Here is a 19,443-nt window from a genome sequence, read left to right on the forward strand (position 1 = left end):
TCTCCATAAAAACTGGGCAATAGGTTTGAACAGATCCTTCATGAAGAAGATATACAAATAGTTAATAAGCATATGAAAAAGTGATTAGCACCACTAGTCATCAGGGAAGTGCCAACTACAACTAAATTGAAATACCACTTCACACCCACTGGCTAACACTAAAGAGACAGACAATATCAAATGTTGATGAGGAACAACTGGAATGCTCATCCTTTGAAGGTAGGAATATAAAATGTTATAATAACTTTGGAAAACAACTTTGGCAGTTTTGTATAAAATTAAACATATACTTACCTGATGATCCAACAGTTTCACTCCTATACATTTCCTGCTGAAAAATGAAAACGTATGTCCACAAAAAAAAATTGCTCAAAAATATTTTCAGCAGCTTTATTCATACTGGACTAAAATGGGAAACAATCCAAATGTCCAACATAAGTGAAGGGATAAACAAATTACCCAGTGTTCAAATAATTAATCCTCCCAACAATCTCGGGGAATGAACTACCACTTTACCACAACAACACAGCACCCTGGAATGAACCTCAGCCATTAAGCTGTGAGAAAGAAGCCAGACACAGAAGACTACGTGTTATTTGATTCCATGTATGAGGCATTCAAGAATAAGCAAAACTAGTCTCTAGCGTTAGAAATCAGACCAGTGGTTGCCCCTGCAGGGTGAGGACTGACTGGGAAGGAACAGGAGGGAATTTTCTAAGATGATGGAACTATTCAAATCTTGATTGGGATCATGGTTACCAGGTGTTTTCCCTTACCAAATGTCATGGAATTTTATGCTGAAGACCTATGCATTTTGCTGTATGTAAATTACACCTCAATCACATTTTTTTCAAAGAGAGAGAGAAGAGGACGCACTGGGCAGGAACATGGGTGTGCTAGTTCTTTAACTTCTTTTCCTCAAACTTGACCTTCTTCACCATTGGGCTTTCCTGGTTCCAGCAGATGACGCCAACCAGGTGACAGCAGTCTTAAGCCCTGATTTCTGCACATCTTTGGGTGATGATGTTCTGGGTAGCAGCCACTGGAATTTTTAATAGCTCTCTTAATTTGGAACTGAAGTTTTCACTTGTTTAAAAATCTCTCACCTGGGCTTCCCTGGTGGCACAGTGGTTAAGAATCCGCCTACCAACGCAGGGGACACGGGTTCGAGCCCTGGTCCAGGAAGATCCCACATGCCGCAGAGCAGCTAAGCCCATGCGCCACAACTACTGAGCCTGCGCTCTAGAGCCCGCGAGCCACAACTACTGAGCCTGCATGCCACAGCTACTGAAGCTTGCATGCCTAGAGCCTGTGCTCCACAACAAGGAAGCCACTGCAATGAGAAGCCCATGCGCCGCAATGAAGGGTAGCCCCCACTCGTCGCACCTAGAAAAAGCCTATGCACAGCAACAAAGACCCAATGCAGACAAAAATAAATAAAATAAATACATTTATTTAAAAAAATCTCTCACCATACAACTTAACCAAACTACTTGAAAGAAAAGGTAAAACTCTCAAGAAACTTAGCCATATTAAGACAGAATATGTATATCTATGTAGGCATTCACACTGACAGCCTCAAGTCCTGCCTAAAAGATGCCAGCATGATAGAATCATCACATATATACACTAATATGTATAAAGTAGATAACTAATGAGAACCTGCTGTATAGCATAGAGAACTCAGTGCTCTGCGGTGACTAAAATAGGAAGGAAATCCAAAAAAGAGGGGATATATGTATACACATAGCTGATTTACTTCACTGTACAGCAGAAACTAACACAACATTGTAGAGCAACTATACCCCAATTTAAAAAAAATGATAAAGAGACATCAGGAACAGCAGCTCTAGAAGCAAACAATGAAAGCTAAATAGGTCCATCTTCGTAGTTCAGAGTGGAGTCGATTTTATAGCAAAGATGCAGAACAAAGAGAACCAGATGAGTTGATGGCTGATACTGCAAGAAAGAGCAGAGGATCAGAGGACCTGACAAGGAATGCTCCCGATAAGGAAAGGTTTTCACTACCCCTCCCCTTATACACACCCTCTCCTATGGGGTTTCTTTCCTTTGCTTCTTCCTCCAATTAAGATCTTTCTTGCTGATGCATCCCAGGGGACAGAGTTCACAACTCAAGGACCTCTTCTTCCTCCTGGTCCTGTGGAAAGCTTGTATGCTCAACCTCAAGAATCCTTTTCACTGTAGGGTTTCTTTGGTGTGTATCCTGAAAACAATAGTGAGTTATCTTCAGTGTTGACTCAGGCTTCAAAAGAACCTGCTCCTAAAAGTCCACAACCACAAAAGAAATGCAGGAATTCTGCCTCTCTTCCAAATTAATTTTGAATTCTCCCTCTGTCTTAGTTTAAGGAACTGCTGTAACTGAAGTGGTCATACTTTTGCCCAAAAGAAAGCTTTACAGAATTATAATTATCAAGATAGTGTTTTGTAAATAAAGTTGATCGAAGTATTAATCTCAGTGAGTGAATTATTTACATTATCTTGTAGTCTCTGGATAGTTTAAATATTGTGTTTGATTAACCGTCCTTATTATATGAACAATACTGGAAATGTCACATGAGCAATTCTGAAATTAGACATATTTGGGTTTTTTTTATTTTTTAAATTTTTATTGAAGTATAGTCGATTTACAATGTTGTGTTAATTTCTTCTCTACAGCAAAGTGATTCAGTTATACATATATACATTCTTTTTCATATTCTTTTCCATTATGGTTTATCACAGGATATTGAATATAGTTCCCTATGCTATACATAGTAGGATCTTGTTTATCCATCCTATATATAATAGTTTGCATCTGCTAATCCAAACTCCCAATCCTCCCCTCCCCTAACCCCCTCCCCCTTGGCAACCACAAGTCTGTTCTCTATGTCTGTGAGTCTGTTTCTGTTTTGTAGATATGTTCATTAGTGTCGTACTTTAGATTCCACATATAAGTGATATCATGTGGCATTTATCTTTCTCTTGACTTACATCACTTAATATAATAATCTCTAAGTCCATCCATGTTCCTGCAAATGGCATTATTTCATTCTTTTTTATGGCTGCATACTATCCATTGTATATATATGTATTCCACATCTTCTTAATCCATCCATCTGTTGTTGGATATTTAGGTTTGTTTCCTTGTCTTGGCTATTGTGAATAGTGCTGCTATGAACATAAGGGTGCATGTATCTTTTTGAATTATAGTTTTGTCTGGATATATGCCCAGGAGTGGGATTGCTGGATCATATGGCAACTCTATTTTTAGTTTTTTAAAGGAACCTCCATACTGTTTTCCATAGTGGCTGCACCAATTTACATGGCTACCAAGAGTGTAGGAGGGTTCCCTTTTCTCCACACCCTCTCCAGCATTTGTTATTTGTAGACTTTTTGATGATGGCCGTTCTGACTAGTGTGAGGTGATACCTCATTGTAGTTTTGATTTGCATTTCTCTGATAATTAGCGATGTTAAGCACCTTTTCATATGCCTATTGGCCATCTGTATGTGAAATTAGACATATTTGAAATGGCAAAAAGCATTTCTATATGCCAAGGGCTGTATTCTATAGTTTTAAAACAAATGTGAAGTGCCTTGATGTTTTTATTAGGCAAAGTAACTTGATGTTTACCTGAATACATTTAAATTGGAATGTTTATAACAACAGAGTATGAGAAAGTTTAAAAGGTCCATCTTGCTATATTTTATAGTCTCCCTATTAGATTGTACCCTCTCCTCTTCGTCTTCTCTCTACATCAATAATTTCCTACTGAATTCCAGAGAGGATCTGGAAGAGGCTGGTAGTGTGGACTGGTCATAAGAATGTGGGTTTAAAGCTCAGTCAGTACTTACCAGCTGACCTTAAGCATGTCCCTTTCCCTCTCCGAGCCCCAGTTTCCATTTTAATGGGCCCATGATTAACGCCTACCTCCAAGAAAAATGGAAATGAACAAAGGAAAATCACATTGTTATGATAAAAATAAAACAAAAAACAACTACACCCAGGGGATTTGTTGGATGTGCAGGCTCTGGAACCAGGCTGCCTGGGTTTGAACCTGGCCTCTGTCTCACTAAGAGGGGATAATCATAGCATCAATCTCACTGGTTACCACAGATTGAAGGAGCTAATTCATGCAGAGCCCTTGGCACAGTATCTGGCTTGCTGCAATTGCTTTAGTATACGTTAGCTGGCGTTGTTATTTTTCAGGACGGCGACCACTGCTGTAATCACTGGTCAGTGCTGCGGTCACAGCTGAGCGCTGGGAAGTCCATAGGCACCTCTGACTCACCACGTGAGGACCTGGAGCCGCTACCCCCAATCACACCATCCACATTCCTGACCCTAGGCCTTCCTCACAAATGTTCCCTCTGCCTGGAATGCAGCCTTCTTTCATGTTTACAGTTTCCTTCTCACCCCTCCGTCTAGCCCCCAGTGCTTCCCCTTCAGAGCACTAAGTAAGCCCCCTCCACCAATGCAGGCAGGACCAAGCCATGGTGGCCACAGTCTGCAGCCTGTTCCGGCTCTGGCTTCACCTGCCTTTTCTGTGCCCCGTAACCCACAAGCAGAACCTACTGCATAATTTATGGGACCCGGTGCAAAATTATTTTGAACAGGGCTCCTTGTTCAAAAATTATTAAGAACTTTAAGATAGACAAGTCCCAACTGAGGGGTATTCTACAAAATACCTGATGAATAATACTCAAAACTGTCGAGATCATCAAAAGCAAAGAAAGTCTAAGAAACTGTCACAGCCAAGAGAAGCCCTTAGTGTCCTGACTACTATGTGTAATGTGGGATCCTGGAACAGAAAAAGGACATTAGGTAAAAACTAAGGAAATCTAAATGAATTTTAGTTCATAATAATATTTCAATGTTGGTCCATTAATTGTAGCAAATCCACCATACTAATGTAAGTTATTAATAATAAGGGAAACAGGGGTGAGGGACATATGGGATCTTTCTGTACTATGTAATTTTTTCATAAATCTAAGACAGCTCTAAAATTAAATTTTTTTTAAAAATTAACAACAGCAAAGAATTTTGAGAACACAACAGCAGAGTAAATTGTCCAAGACAGAGCCAGGATTTGAACCCAGATCTGCCTGACCCCAGAGCTTTTGTGAATGACTGCTTACGCTGCTTGAATTCCCAGGAGAAAGCCCCCACCTGGAGGTAAGAGAAAAGATGTGTATGGAATGGGGGAGGAGGTGGAGGGTTGTCACATTATTTAGTAGAGAGGTTAAGAGCCCAATCTTGATGACTCAGGCCACATAGTGTGTGATTCCATTTATATGAAATTCCCAGAACAGGCAAATCCATAGAGACAGAAAGTAGATTTCCTGGTTGCCAGGGGCAGGGGGAGGGGAGGGGAGAATGGGGAGTGACTGCTTAATGGTATGTGGTTTCTTTTTGGGGTGATGAAACGTTATTGAATTAGATAGTAGTGATGGTTGCACAACCATGTGAAGATACTAAAAAACACTACATTGTACACTTTAAAATAGTTAAAGTTGTAAATTTTATGTTATCTCGATTTAAAAAAAAAAAAGAGTACAAGCTTGAGATCCATTCTGCCTGGATTTGAATCTCCAGGGTACCCTTTACTAGCAGTATGCGACCTTGGGCAAGCTACCTCTTCTCTGCCTCAGTTCCCTCATCTGGTAAATGGGGTAGTAACAGTAGCCATCTCATAAGGTTGTTGTCAGCAAGGTCCAGGCGTTTGGGGTCCATCCTGGCCTTGATGGGTCAGGGGAGGGATTATGTACTCATCCCCAAACCTTCCCACCCAAGATCTTGCAAACCGAGTGGTCTGAGAGCCCCCTTCCCTGTCAACCTGAAGTGGAGACCCACGCCTGGGAGGCCCCAAGGTGGAAGCCGGAGCGAATCTCCCTTCCAGACCCGCTGCTTTGGGATGCAGGCTGAAGCGGCCGCGGAAGAGGTGTGCGCTGCAGCGCGCCGCCTAGTGGCACCTTCGAGCATACCAGTACCGGCCGCAGGGTGAAGCGCCAGCCAAAGGCTCCAGCCACGCCTGCAGGGCACCCTGACAGCTGCTCCTTATTATAAAATAAGTGGCTTGTACTCAGCCAGATTAGGGCATTCTGTATATTCTTTTTAATCCCGCGAGCTAGTTATTGTTCCCATTTTATAACTGATGGAACTGATGCTTGGAAAGGTTCAGCAGCCAGCCCAAGTTCTCCCAGCAGGTAAGAGCAGCCCCACGTCTGGTTTTCCATCAGCTCAGCTCCAGATTCCAGAACTCTGTGTCCGACGCTCACTTGTGATTTGGGATAAATGAGGGTAGCCCATGGAAGCACTACAGCCCCTGCCAAGTGTCAGAACTAGCTCTGAGACTGATTTCAAAGCTGCTATATTGCACAAAGGCTGCCCCGCTTCCAGCCTCAGGCCCCATAAACTCCCTAGGAAATGGAGGGGAGGCGGGAGGCTCCTTCCAGGGCTAATTTGGCAAGGCTGTAGGCCCTTTAACCAGTAACCCCTCTTTCCCCAGCCTCACGGATGCGTCCACTCAACCAATATTTATGTATGCTTACTATGCGCGGGACAGTCTGAGGTGCTGGATATATCATGGTGAGCAAGAAAGGGGAGGCCTGGCCTCCAAGCAGCTCACTGCCTCATCCTCATTCATTCATTCATTTACTTATTTATTTTTAATTAATTTATGTTTTGGCTGTGCAACGCGGCATGTGAGATCTTAGTTCCCTGACCAGGGATGGAACCAACACCCCCTGCATCGGACCACCAGGGAAGTCCCTCATTCTCTTTCTTAACTCACAGCAGAACCTCTTTGCTGTGAGTCTGATGGCACTGGGTTTGGGAACACCCTGGTAAGTCTTAATCCAGCTACTCCAGTGTGTCATCCCAGGGCCAGGGCCTTGCCCATTCTTCACCCATACTGGGGAAAGGTGTGGGCTCAGGGCAGTCTGACTCCCTCTGAAGTCCTTTCCCTGGCCCCAGCTGAGGGCCAGCACTTGGAGATGCCCAGGCTGGGAAGCAACCGCACCCGCAGTGGTTGCTTAGCTGCAGGTGACTGGGGAAGGGGCATTCTGGACACTGGAACAGCAGGGGATCGGGTGCAGGGGAGTTATGGAAGGACCCTAATGTGGTAAGTCCCCTACCCTGGTATGGGAGCCCTGGAGGGAAAGCAGGGTCTAGGGCCTCCCATGGGCATATTTCTACGCTGGGGCTTGGGGGAAATGGGATGAGGGCCAGCAGGAGACAGGGAAATGGCCACTCTCCTTTTGCCTGCACACCCCCCGCCCCCGTCCCCCTTCTCTCCAGTTAGGAATTAAAGTCATGAAACCTGACATTAGGACTAGAAGGGCCTGCCTGGTGCAATTACTGTCTGAACAGCAAAGTTCTGAGCACTGGAACTTTTTTGAAAAATCTCCAATAACCCACCGTCCTTCTGGCTAAGAGAGAGAATGAGACAGAGAGAGTGAGCGCTCCTGCCCTGTGGTCCCTGCCTGCCGAGGTCCTACTGAGGTCCCTGCTGAGTTATCCAGCATAAAGCCCTTGACCTTGTGCCTGTGCCAGGTGTTGACAGTCAGATGCTGGGCCTCGGATGTGTCCCTATATGTGTTGCCTGGTGAAAGTTAAGCATCTAAGTATCTATTTGTCTTTAGCGTCATCTGCCCAAGAGTGTATTTGTGCTTTTGGATGTGCATGCCTGTGTGCGTGTTCATGTCTGTGATGAGGTGTATGTGTGTGCTTTTTAAAATCCTGTGTCTTAACTATGTGGGTGTCTCTGCAGTTGGGTGCCCCTGTAATGTTTCTGGGAGGGTCATTTTGCACCTGTATATGTTTGTTGTATGTCTGCTTGTGTGTACCTTTGTAGGTGTGCCTGTAACTGTCTAGGGCTGCGTGTGCGTATGTGTGCTTGTACTTCTGTGGCTGGGTGGGGCTGGCTGGGTGTGATGCGCTGTTGACTCCCTCACCCACTGCCCTTGCCTGGGCCAAGCTAAAAATAACCCACTTATCTTTGCCCACGGGGACCTTTCTTAATTGACCTAAGTTCTTCCCAGGGAGTCCCACTCACCCATATCCACCCTCCTGGTCCTGGGTGCCTGGCCAGGGAGGGCTAAGGAGGTAGATTGGCCACATGCACACTCCCCCACATGTTCCAGACCCCAACCTGTGGGGGGAGTGTGTGTGGATGGGAGTCCTGGGCAGTCCTACCTTTCTCTCTTCTCTGGGGAAACAGCTGGGGCAGGCCCTTGTTGCTTCTCTGCCCCCTCCAGCAACCCTTCCAACCTGCAGTTCCGGCCCCCAAGTCCTTTCTCCTCCAGTCTAGGAAGCGCCCCTGGGGACACTGACCCTATTCCAGCCTACCCCCCTACTGACTCCTGGGCCTGGACCAGAGAGAGGCTGGACCTCTCTCTGCCTTCCTTTACCCCTTCCTGAAGCAGCCACTGCCTCTGTATTTGAGGAATGATTCCAGATCCCAGTTCTGGAAAAATCCCAAGTAGTGAACAGATCAGTAGTGAACAGATCAGTGGGGAGGAGGCATTCCTGCTGGCTGCCAGTCATTTCTCACCTGCCAGCCCCAGAAGAGGTGTAAGTGTCGAGGATCCCCAGCTCAGAGGGTTTCTTTCCAATCCTCTCTCTCCTGCCCTTTTCACTCACCCACTCATTCACTCAAAGCTGTGTGATCTTGGGCAAATGACTTTACATCTCTGTGCCTCAGTTTCTTCATCCATAAAAGGGGGATACAAATGGTACTTACCTCAGAGAGTTGTGAGGATTAACTGAAGTGATGCATATAAAGTGTTTAAAAGTGCTTAACCCCATGCCTGGCACATACAAGGACCCTGCCAGTGTTAGCTGATCCACCCCTTCTAATGTCACTGGGTTTCAATCTCAAGATATCGCCCACCGCCCAACCTCCACCTGACTCCACGTGCCCTTTGGCTCACCCTTGGGTGGTCAGGATTTTCCACCAGGAATCAGATTGGCTGAGAGGGGAGATCTTGGAAAGAGAGATTACTGACATTTGTGCTGCAGTTTCTATATATATATTTAAAAATCAGTTCTACATTCCCTTATAAAATTATTATCGTTTTTCTCCATTTTGGAGATGATGATGATGAAGGAAGCATCAGAATGGTTAAGTAACTTGTTCAGGGTCACACAGCAGGTAAGGAGCAGAGCCCAAATTTACACCCACCCGAGCCAAAAATGGCTTCCCTATGCCCCATTGTCACTCGCAGAGGGTGGGGGTGGGGTGGGGGAGTAACATCCTAGGCCCTGGGTGCTACAGGAGGTTCAGAGGGGTCTAGTCAAACAGTTCTGCCCAAGGTCATACCCACAAGTAGGGCCAAACAGGATGATCCAAATCCATACCCAAGTCCACATAGCTGTAAGCCCCTGCTTAACACGGACTTGAGTGTTTGAGATTTCCTCATTGAAGGAGCTCTTTTGGTAAAGACCCTCCCCCCCGCCCCCTGTAGAAGGCGTAGATTCTACGTAGTACAAACCAGGGAGCCAAAAACGACAGAGTCCTGAGTTTAATCAGAGGGGAAAGCTGACACAGCCAAGTCAGAGGAAAGCGCCAAGATACATTTCTTTAGTTTCTGGAAACAAAAATTGGGCAGACTCCGCTTCCAGCTGCGATCTAGCGGCCGGGATTTCCAACGCTCCGGGCCCAGAGTTTCGCGCGTACCCCCCCTGAAGGGCCCCCAGCTCCGCCAAGGCCGCGCCCAAGGGGCCGTCGTTACCCCCTAGAAAGGCCCTCCGCCGGCTCCGCCTTTGCCCGCCCAGGCCCCGCCCCGGCCGCGCGGTGTCCTGCTCTGCTCGCGGACTCACTTGGGCGAGCGAGCGGCAGCGCTCGGCCTTGTTGCAGGCGGCGGGGGCCGACGAGGGCGCCGGAGCCGCGGGCAGCGGCGGGGCGCAGGGAAGCGCGCACGGGGGCTCGGACGGCGCGGCGTTGGCCGCTGCGGGCGCCGCTGAGCGCTCTCACCCTCAGTCGCGCAACTTCGAAGCCAGGACGCGGGAGCCAACGGAGCGCTCGAGCCCCGGAGCCTGAGGAGCGCAGAGAGGGGCACGCCGGAGCCTGGTCGGAGAGCGGGCGCCGGGTACCCATCGCGTTCCGAGCGCCGGGCAGCCCTCTGCGAAGCGTGGCTGCCTCTGCCCCCACGGAGGGCACGGGCTGGCGCGGCCGGGCGCCGGGGAGGACGGCGAGGAGGAGGCGGCGGCGGCGGAGACGGCGGCGGCGAGGCTGGGGCCAGGGAGAGAGCCCTGGGGGAGAGGCGCCCGAGCCGGGCCGCGGGAGCATGTGGGCCCGGAGCGGAGCGCGGGGCGCGCTACTGCTGACACTCCTGCTCTGCTGGGACCTGAGGCTGAGCCAAGCAGGTAGGGAGCGTTCGGGCATGGGGGAGGGGAGCGAGGGGACCCTGGCGCCTCACTCTGCTCTGAAGTTGAGGTGGTCTATCGCTCCGTCAGTGCGCACAGGGAAAGCGGTAAGGGCGCCCAAGTTAAAAGGTAGATTTCTCTGCCCCAGCAAAGTGGGCGATGGCGCAGCCATCTCGCGGGGCGGGGCGGGGCGGGGGTGTTGCTCAGGCCCTCCAGCTCCCGCCTGGAAGGGAGAGATCGCTTCTTTTCCCTGGAACGGTGTCCAAGTCGGGGTGTGCGCCTCCCGGAGTACCGGCCTCCGGGGGACCCCTGGCTTCGCGCGCGCCTGACAGCGGCGCCGAAAAACCACAGTCGCTGCACAGGCCAGGTGTGCGCTCGCTTGCCGTTCGCCGGCAACTTCCTAGTCCAGGTCCCGGCTCGCCCAGACTCCTAGCGTGGCACAGACCCGAATCCGCAGATGAGAAGGAGGGAGCGAGAAACGTGGGGAACACGGGAAGCGCGGGTCCGCTCCGCCAGCCAGATGAGGCCAGCTTTCAGGGTTTTGTTATCCAAGGGAATAGGGCTGTCTTGCACGTACAGCTTTCCTCGAGATCTTGGGATCCGCAGGCCTGGAAGAATTTTTTTCTGGGTGTTGGTGTTGTGTGTTGTGGGGAGGAGTATGTAGTGATCCTGACGAGTTTCCTTTTAAATGAGTCACTGACAATCTCCCCGTCTGGGAAGCCGACAAGGTGCGCTCTCCAGGCTCCTACTCCAGACCCAGCAAGATGCCTTAAGGGAGTCGCTGGGCTCCTAAAATAAAGTCCCTATTCCCCTTCTCCCGCCGTGGTTGTGTACACGTCTCGCTGGTCTGTAGCTGGGCCGGGCGTAGCTGACTGGGCTGCGTCTTCCTGTGGAGCGGGTGGACACACGGGAGCCAACCCATCTCTCTCTCTCTCTCTCTCTCTCTCTCTCTCTCTCTCTCTCTTCTCTCTCTTCTCTCTCTCTCTCTCTCTCTCTCTCTCTCTCTCTCTCTCTCTCTCTCTCTCTTCTCTCTGTCTTCTCTCTCCCTCTCTCCCTCTCTCTCTCTCTCTCTCCCCCTCCCTCCCCCCCTCCGTCTCTCTCCCCAGAAACCAAGCACCGGGCTTCCGAGGTTGGGTGGGCGTGGGCCGCATCCTGCATTGACTCCGAAAACTGGAGCACAAAGTGGACAGATGACGCAGCCCTCCCCCCTCTACCTTCCGCTTGGATGTTGACGTCCGCCGCCCTCCTCCCACCCCCCCGCCCCGAACGTCCCACGCCCGCCTCTCCCACTTATAGTCAGCTATTCCTCACTCTGGAATTAATGATTCTTTTTTTTTTTTTTTTGCCAGCCTTGTGTTGTAAAGTTACGACACAATCATTTGATCCACGTTAATTATGATTTGGGCAGACTCTGGTATTTAAAGCAGTGTTTTGAAGTTGGAAGGTAATGATGGGGGAGGAAGCAGGCTGCTGAGTGACCAACTTTGTTTTAAAGAGTGCAGTTGGGTGTGGGAGGTGCTGGGTTGGGGTGTTGGTTTCTGGTTTGGGGGTGTTTGAGGGGAGGTGATTGGAGGGTTGGGTGAAGTCTCTGTAAATGGCATATGGGCAGGATTGGGTCTTGGGAAGCTGTGTTTGGACCGGCAGGGCAAGGGTATCAGGAATAAATACTGGGGTTACTGAGGGTGGGGAGCTGGGGAGGCAGGAGAAAGACAAGACTGGTTGGCCTAGAGTTCTCCAGAGCTGCAGAGTAGGCTCTGCTGGGGAGGCTGGGGGTGGCCTGCCTTGCCTGCTTAACAAAGCCTCTGGCCCCCACCTTCCCAAGAAGAAACGCCAGGCCCAAGGCTTTGATGGATTTGAGCACGATTGGTGCCCAGCCAGAAATGGGTGGCTAATACCGGGCTTTGATTTCTCACTAGCGAGCAGAACTGGCCTTGGAATTGTGCTCATTACTTAGAGCAGCAGGGGTTGCCTGTCCACCAGCCTGGAGAGGGGCCAACTGGTGGGGTCAGCCTGCTGCCTTCCCTTTGCCCTCAGAAACCTGCCTTCAGGAGAGAGAACATGCCCCTTCCTCCTACACAGCCCTTGTACTCTAATGCCACAGGCACAGAACATTTTTCAGAATGTTCTTTAGGTCTTCCCAGTGATTCCTTATGAGCTCCATTGCACAGATGGGGAAAATGAAGTCCAGGATGTTGCCTTTCCTCAAATCTTGCCTTCACGTGACCGCAGATTGCAGATTTGTATCCAGGGCTCCTGTCCAATAGCGGGCTGATTCAGGCTACTTTGGACTCCTCCTTTTGGTCCCAGCCATGGGAGGGGGAAGCTCCTTCTTGGGCGTGTCCAAGCTCTCCTCAAGGGGCAGGCATCTCTCTCTCCTTTCCCCTACCCCCATTCCCAGTGAATATGGGAATGAGTTCCCTTTCCAGCACTGAGAATCTTTTTTTAAGCCATAAAGTTTGATGGTGGAGAAATCAAACCTGGAACCATAAACCCGAGACTCTTAGAAGATTTCAGCAAGTGACTGGCCAGGAGAGGCCACTTCAAAAGCCCAGGCTGGCCCTGGGAATCTCCTCCCACCCACCCCTCAGCCTTTCCTGGAGCTTTTTTTTTTTTTTTTTTTTTGCGGTACGCGGGCCTCTCACTGTTGTGGCCTCTCCCGTTGCGGAGCACAGGCTCCGGACGCGCAGGCCCAGCGGCCATGGCTCATGGACCCAGCCACTCCGCGGCATGTGGGATCTTCCCGAACTGGGGCACGAAGCCGTGTCCCCTGCATCGGCAGGCGGACTCTCAACCACTGCGCCACCAGGGAAGCCCTTTCCGGGAGCTTTTAATGAGCCTTTCCTTGGCCTCTGGCTGGGATGGTTGAGAAGGAACCAAGGTGTCATGATAGCACTTCTTTTTAAGGTGCAATTAAAATCGGAGTTTTCCTAATGTCTCTGCTGTGTGTGTGTGTGTGTGTGTGTGTGTGTGTGTGTGTGTGTATGTGTGGTGGTGGCCTGTCCTTGTCTTCCTCTACTCTGTACCAAATGCCCATTTCACTTAAACAAATGGAAAATCAAGAGCATCTTACTGGGTTTTCTCATTAAAGTGAAAGTACCACTGCAGGGGAGGAATTTTGTATGTAATTTCTCTCCCCACCCCACAAACTGGGAATTCCATAGGAATTACGAGACAATTCCTCTCTCTTCCAATCCACTTGTTTAACTGCTGAAGCTTTGGGACGGGCCCTGACTTGCCCAGGACTGCACTGGGACTCGAGGATAGAGCTGACATTTGAACTCAGGCCTCATAAACCTCACTCTAGTTGTGGCTCCTTTATTCCACCTGGGCTGCAGACTGGCCACATGGGTCTGGGACTGAGATTCAGAAATCAAGGCCCAGCTAAGGCAGGCGGCTAATGATGAAGTAGGTTTGGTAGCTGAGTTAGACTGGGGCTTGCTGGGGGATGGTGGAAAGAAATTGGGAGCAGGGACCTGGGAGAGGTGGAACAGGGCTGGACCAAAGGTCAAGGGGAGACCCTGAGACCAGGCAAGTGCCCAGGGGTAGCCTTCCAACACTGATCCTCTCAGAAAAAGACCCCACCTGCCCCAGGTGAGATAAATCACAAGCCAGCCTCAGAGCTCTGTACCTATTTGTATAGTTGGGGGCAAAATAGGTTTTTACTTTTTTATTTTGAAGCTTTGGGGGCTCATCTCCTGCACTCACTTTGTTGTTGAGTTTCTCCTGGACTGAGGTACTATGACCTGTTCCTGGCTGTCAGAGCACGTCGTCAGGTCTGCCTACCACTTCCCCTTCCCTTTTACCAGCAATGGCTTCTAAGGAGGGTCTGGGCTGCCTGGGACTTGGAGGATGAGGCTGGAGGGGAGGTGGATCTCTTACATTCCAAGCGCTTGGTTGGTGATTCTCATTGGCCCATCCTGGAGCCTCCTCCCGGGCCTGCTGGCCAAACATATGGTCATTTGAACCTTATCGCTGGGGTTGGAGTAACAAGGAGGCACCTTGGAGCACCCTGAGGCCTGGAGGAAAGGGAGGAGAGACAGGGGTCATAGGTTGGGGTTTAGGGGTTGGCTTCGTGGGGCTGGGGAGTAGAGAGAAACTGCTGCCTAGGCAGGCTGGCACCAGGGGCAGAGAGGACGAAGTTGGCCGCTGAGGCCAGAGCTGGTGACTCTGGCCTCTTCCTCCTCCTCTTCGTCCTCCCCGGTTTTCTAAACAGCTTCCACAAACGGAATCATTAAAGCTGTGAAGGCAAAATGAAACCAAACAAGTGTGTTCTGTTTCTTTCCTTTTATTAAAGGAAAATTTAGAATACCGTAATTAGAATAATATGAGGAAGGGCAGTTTCAGAAGGGTGGAGGGAATGTGTGCCCTCCATCCTTTTGATTTGCTTCTGAAGTTGGGCCTGGGCCGCCACCTCCTGCCCGCCTTGGGCCCGCACCCGGCCTGGAGCCCCGGGATTTTCTCCCCCACCCAACCTAGCGCATTTTGGCGAGCCAGGGCCAGGTGAGACCCCGTCCTCTGTGCCAGCCGCTGCCCCCCACGACCCCGCAGGGCAGGCAAGCCCTGGCGAGGCCCGACCACCGGTACCCCGTGACACCCCTTTCTCTCCTAAGCTGCGAGGCTAATGGCAGCGAAAACATTTGCTGAAGTGCTGGCATAAATCAACCGCCTCCCTGCTCCCCCAGCCCCACCCCTTTTGTTTCCTCTTCCTTCTCTCCCAAAGCCCTGGGTTGCTGGAAGCTTCCTAATTTACCCTTGCGGACACAGCGGCCCGGTTAGCGTCTCCGCCTGGAGGGCTGATTCAGCGCGGGTACCTGGGGGTTGTGCACACCTTGGCACCGCCCGCTCCCCCTTCCCTTCCTATCCTGAGCCACCCTGATCCCCCTCAGCCCCCTGGCCAGTCCCCTCCACCCCATCCCCTGCGGAGCTAAATCAGTCTTCGGGAGTCCGCACCTCTCAGGGCACGATTGGTTAGGGAGTGAGCTCACAGCAGAGCCTCCCTCCTTCTCACCTCCCAGAGCAGGCTGCCCCCAGTGCCTCACAACTTCCCCGCCGCTGGGCGGCTCTTTTCTCGAGGAAGACAGGATGTGGGTGTGAGAGCGTGCATGGAGGAGTGAGTGGGGTGAGAATGTGTGTGGAGGAGGTGGGCGGGGGCGGGAGTGTGCAGTGGGAGGTGAGGGTAGGTGTGGTGCTGCATTGGGTGCTGGGCGTGGAGGTGAAGTGTGCAGGAGGAATGAGTGTGTGTGCTGAGTTGTGCCTTTTGCATATGGGATGTGTGGTGTAGGTGGCTGTGTGTGTGTTTGGGTGGGGGAGGTATGCAGTGTACATATGGGTGCAGCTGTGGTGTGTTTGTGTGTAAATAGGAATGTGTGTGGGGACGGTGAGTCACCACCAGGCTTGGGAAGCTCCTCTCTTGTATTCTTAGGGATGCCTGTTTGAGGTGGGACCCAGGTGAGCAGGATTTGGTCCATTTGGTCTGAATGCCGGGTTGTGGAGTTGGAAGGGAGGAAGCTGGCTTCCCCCACTGAGGGCAGGTGGGACAGACTGGCCACAGACAAGCCCTAAAGCCAGTCCAGGAGCTTCAGTGCCTACCCCCAGGAGGACAGGTGTCCGAGTCCTGGGGTCTCCTGCAGTCAGCTCCCAGCTTCCCTAGAACAGTGACAGGGCCTGTGGTTTGAAGATCTGCTCCGATCTGGGTCCGGTTCATGCTTCACCCTCCAGGGGGAGTGGGGTGTCCACTGGAATTTGCCAGAGAAGAGGCAAGCAGAGCTTGGGTGAGTGGCATCCCTCATGGAGAGCAACATGGGCAGGCACGGCTGGACCTGGGACTCTCATGGATGCAATTAAGAGGACACATGCACACACAGACACATATATGAGCCCTGGACTCCTCTGTTCCTCATTTCCATGGTCACAAAGGGCTCCCCTGCTTTCCCAGTTCCCCTGCTTTCCTTAACTCTAGGATAAGGTGTGCTGTTGTGGACCAGAGAGACCTATAGGAAAATCACAGCTCCACCGATATACATATTGCTTTACAGATTATAAAACCCTCATACGTAAGACCTCAGTTTGTCCTTGTAAGAACCCCACTGGGGAAGTGGGTGCCACTTAGGAAGCCCACCTCAGACCTGGGTCAGAGCCAGAGCAGCCCTGGCCCCAGCCCTCAAGGTGGTCACTGTGTGGGAGGGATGCTGATTTCCACTCCAAAAAATGGTAAGTGACATTCCGAGAGCCCCTGTATGTAGCAAATGAGAGCAACGACACTACAGCTGACCTTTGAACAACTCGGAGTTAGGGGCGCTGACTCCCCAGCAGTTAAAAATCCTCTGTCTGCTATCTCAGCCTCAAAAATAAAGGAATTGATAAGCGACTCACCCAAAGGCAGGAAGCTGAAATGGTTTGGATAGAATCAGGACTCAAACACTAGTTCTTTTGATTCCACATATTGTAATCTCTAATTGAACATAAACTCATCCCCACAATTAACTTAAAGATCTGTAAAATGAAAATACAGCTACTATGTTTATTGGAAAAAATCTGCCAATAAGTGGACCCACACAGTTCAAGCCCATATTGTTCAAGGGTCAACTGTCTATTCAGGGAAGAGAGCCTTGGGGCTTCCTGGAGGAGGTGATGTGAGCCAGACCTTGACTCTCATTTTTGGGTCTTTCTAAGAGCATTTCTGAAGAGGAGACAAGATGGGGGCGGGGTGAAGAAGGCCCGAGACTTCTCCCACTCTTGAGAAGTTGGCCCTGTCAGCACCTGCAAGGCCTCTATCCTGCGTGGACACCAATCCTTGGTGAGCCAACCTTTGGCCATATTTCCGTCCTGGCCTTCCCAGGCCCAACTGAAGGGATGTGCCTTGGGGGACCCGACCCTCTCAGCTACCTCTTGCACTGGAGATGAAAAGATTTCTTATTCTTTGATTTGCTCTTTGTGGTTCTTGAAGATGGAGTGCGCCCAGAAAACGCTTTTTAAGAAATGGTACGGATTATGTTGGGGATGGAAGCATGGGGAGGTATACTTCTTTGCCTCCTGCCAGACCCCCATCAGAGAACACAGAGTGGGTAAGAAGGGAAGCACAGAATCCTCAGCCCAGCTACTTCCATGAGCCAGTTGGAGGGGGCAAGCTCACTTCTCATCACCTCCAGGAAGCCCCAGCCCCTCTACCTACCCCTTCTCACAGAGGCCCCTCCCCAGGGCCTCAGCTGTGGGTGCATGGTGTGGCCAACTGGGATTCTGAGGAGTTTAGCATAGCCCCCCAGCATTGCCACTTACTAACTCTGTGGCCTTGGGCAGTTCACGTAACTGTGCTCTGCCTTAGTTTCCTCATCTGTAAAATGGGGATGATAATAATAATATTGTCCTCACAGGGCTGTTTTGAGGATCACATGACCTGATATATTATAAAGTACAGGGCCTGGCACACAGAGCTCAGGGAGCACTCAGGCAAAGCCTTCTCAGGAGAGAGCCGTGCAATGCCAGAGACGTCCTCCTCCAGGGGATTGGGGCGGGGGGAGAAAGCAGGGAGGCTCAGGGCCTGGAGGGCCAGCAGCTCCTGGCCTGCGAGTTAGGGGACTCTGGTTTTTGCTCTTTCTCTGCTGTGTGACCTTAGGCAAGTGGCTTTCCCTCTCTGGGTCCCATCTGTAAATTTGGGATGGGGGAAAGGTGGAAGGATGATCCTTGGGGGCTCTGGGGTTTTTGTCTGGTTCCATGTGAATAGGCCCCAGCAACCAACAAGAGACAGAGGTAACCATGGCCCAGAACCACTGTGTTTACAGAGGCCCCTCCAGAAAGTCAATATATCGACTAGAATGCCCTTGTGAGCATTATGCGGCCCTGGGTCTCTCTCTCCAAAGCTATAAATCACCCTCTGGGACCTCGGTCCCTTTTTCTTGTTTCATGAGCATCTCCTGCCTCACAGACTCAGAGCCCCAGATGCCAAGCAGGGCCTGGGAGGCAGAGAAGGACCCCATCGCCAAAGGCATCCTGGGCATGTGAGCAGAGAGGCACTTGCTGCCCGACCCTGCCACTGCCACAAGGCTCAAGGGGGCCCTCTGGAGGGTGTGGCAGGAACACACTGTCCAGACCTGGCCATCCCATCCACTGTTTCATTTCTCAGGAGTGGAGGGTGGCTGAGCGCGGAATGAGGACTCCTGTCACCACATTGGGTGTTGGAACACACCGAGCCCTAAAACTTGGTGCACATGGACATTCGTTCAGTCTGAGCATTTGCTGGGCTCTGGGGTCAGAGGTGGGCAAAGTACCGGCCTGACCCTTGAATTGATTTGTATCTCTTCTTGAAGCATAAGCCACGTGCCAGACCTGTGATGCTGGGGTGCAACAGGAGTGTATGATGGGGCAACAGAGAGGAGCCCTTCTGAGGACGAGCCAAGATGTGTGTACTGGGAGGGATCTGGCATGGTGCTTAGAGGGCGGGCTGTGCAGTCAGACTACTTGGGTTCAAATCCTGGCTATTCCAGCATCTGGCTACGTGTCCTAGAGCAAGTTGTCTACCTTCTCTGAGCTTTAGTTTCTTCATTTGTAAAGGGGGAGTGGCAATAGCACCAATCTCATCAGATCCTTGTGGGGATGAATGAGATAATGTATGCAAATGCTTTGCACATTCTAAGTCGCTCAGTAAAACTCACTGTCCTCCTTCTCCTCCTCCTCGTTGTTATTGGTGCCACGTATTGGGTGATAACAACAGGAAATCCTTCAGCTGTTGAGAGAAGCTCCTGTGGGCCTGGGTGGTTGGTCAGGGAAGGCTTCCTGGAGGAGGGGAGGATGGTGCTTGACTGGCTTTGGAAGGATGAGCAGAGCTTGGGTGAACAGAAAGGGCCTTCTTGGTAGGGGGTGTGTCTGTGAAGGTGTGGAATGGGAATGTCTGACACATCCACCAGGAAACGGATTCTGAATTCAGCCACCTGATCATCTGGTAAAACAAGACTTCTGGAGCCAGGGGCCCCTTCTTAGTCGGAAGAGCCAAGGCTTTGGAATTAAAAGGATTTGACTCTTACTGAGTGCCTGGGCCAGATGGCTCAACCTCTGTGTACCCCAGCGTCCCCATCTGTGGGG

At 50.7% G+C, this 19,443-nt stretch overlaps 1 protein-coding gene across 13 annotated transcripts in view; it reads left to right on the forward strand.

Annotated features, from left to right (window-relative positions):
- Nucleotides 1-9,834: 9,834 nt before the first annotated feature.
- Nucleotides 9,835-19,443, forward strand: part of UNC5B (unc-5 netrin receptor B) — an 84,701-nt gene continuing 75,092 nt past the window's right edge. For 5 of the 13 annotated variants that reach the window (XM_089897622.1, XM_089897625.1, XM_089897627.1 and 2 more), the window contains exon 1: nucleotides 9,837-10,368. In XM_089897622.1, coding sequence (XP_089753748.1) covers nucleotides 10,290-10,368 — 79 coding nt within the window. In that variant the 5' untranslated portion in view covers nucleotides 9,837-10,289. Of the gene's footprint in view, nucleotides 10,369-19,443 lie in introns of all 13 variants that reach the window. The other 8 variants (XM_089897624.1, XM_022590807.3, XM_089897633.1 and 5 more) reach the window with 4 other exon arrangements.

Source organism: Delphinapterus leucas, chromosome 16 (genome assembly GCF_059928025.1).
Source record: "Delphinapterus leucas isolate spDelLeu-1000000601 "Yukka" chromosome 16, BTC_Dleu_Yukka2, whole genome shotgun sequence".
Classification (NCBI taxonomy): domain Eukaryota; kingdom Metazoa; phylum Chordata; class Mammalia; order Artiodactyla; family Monodontidae; genus Delphinapterus; species Delphinapterus leucas.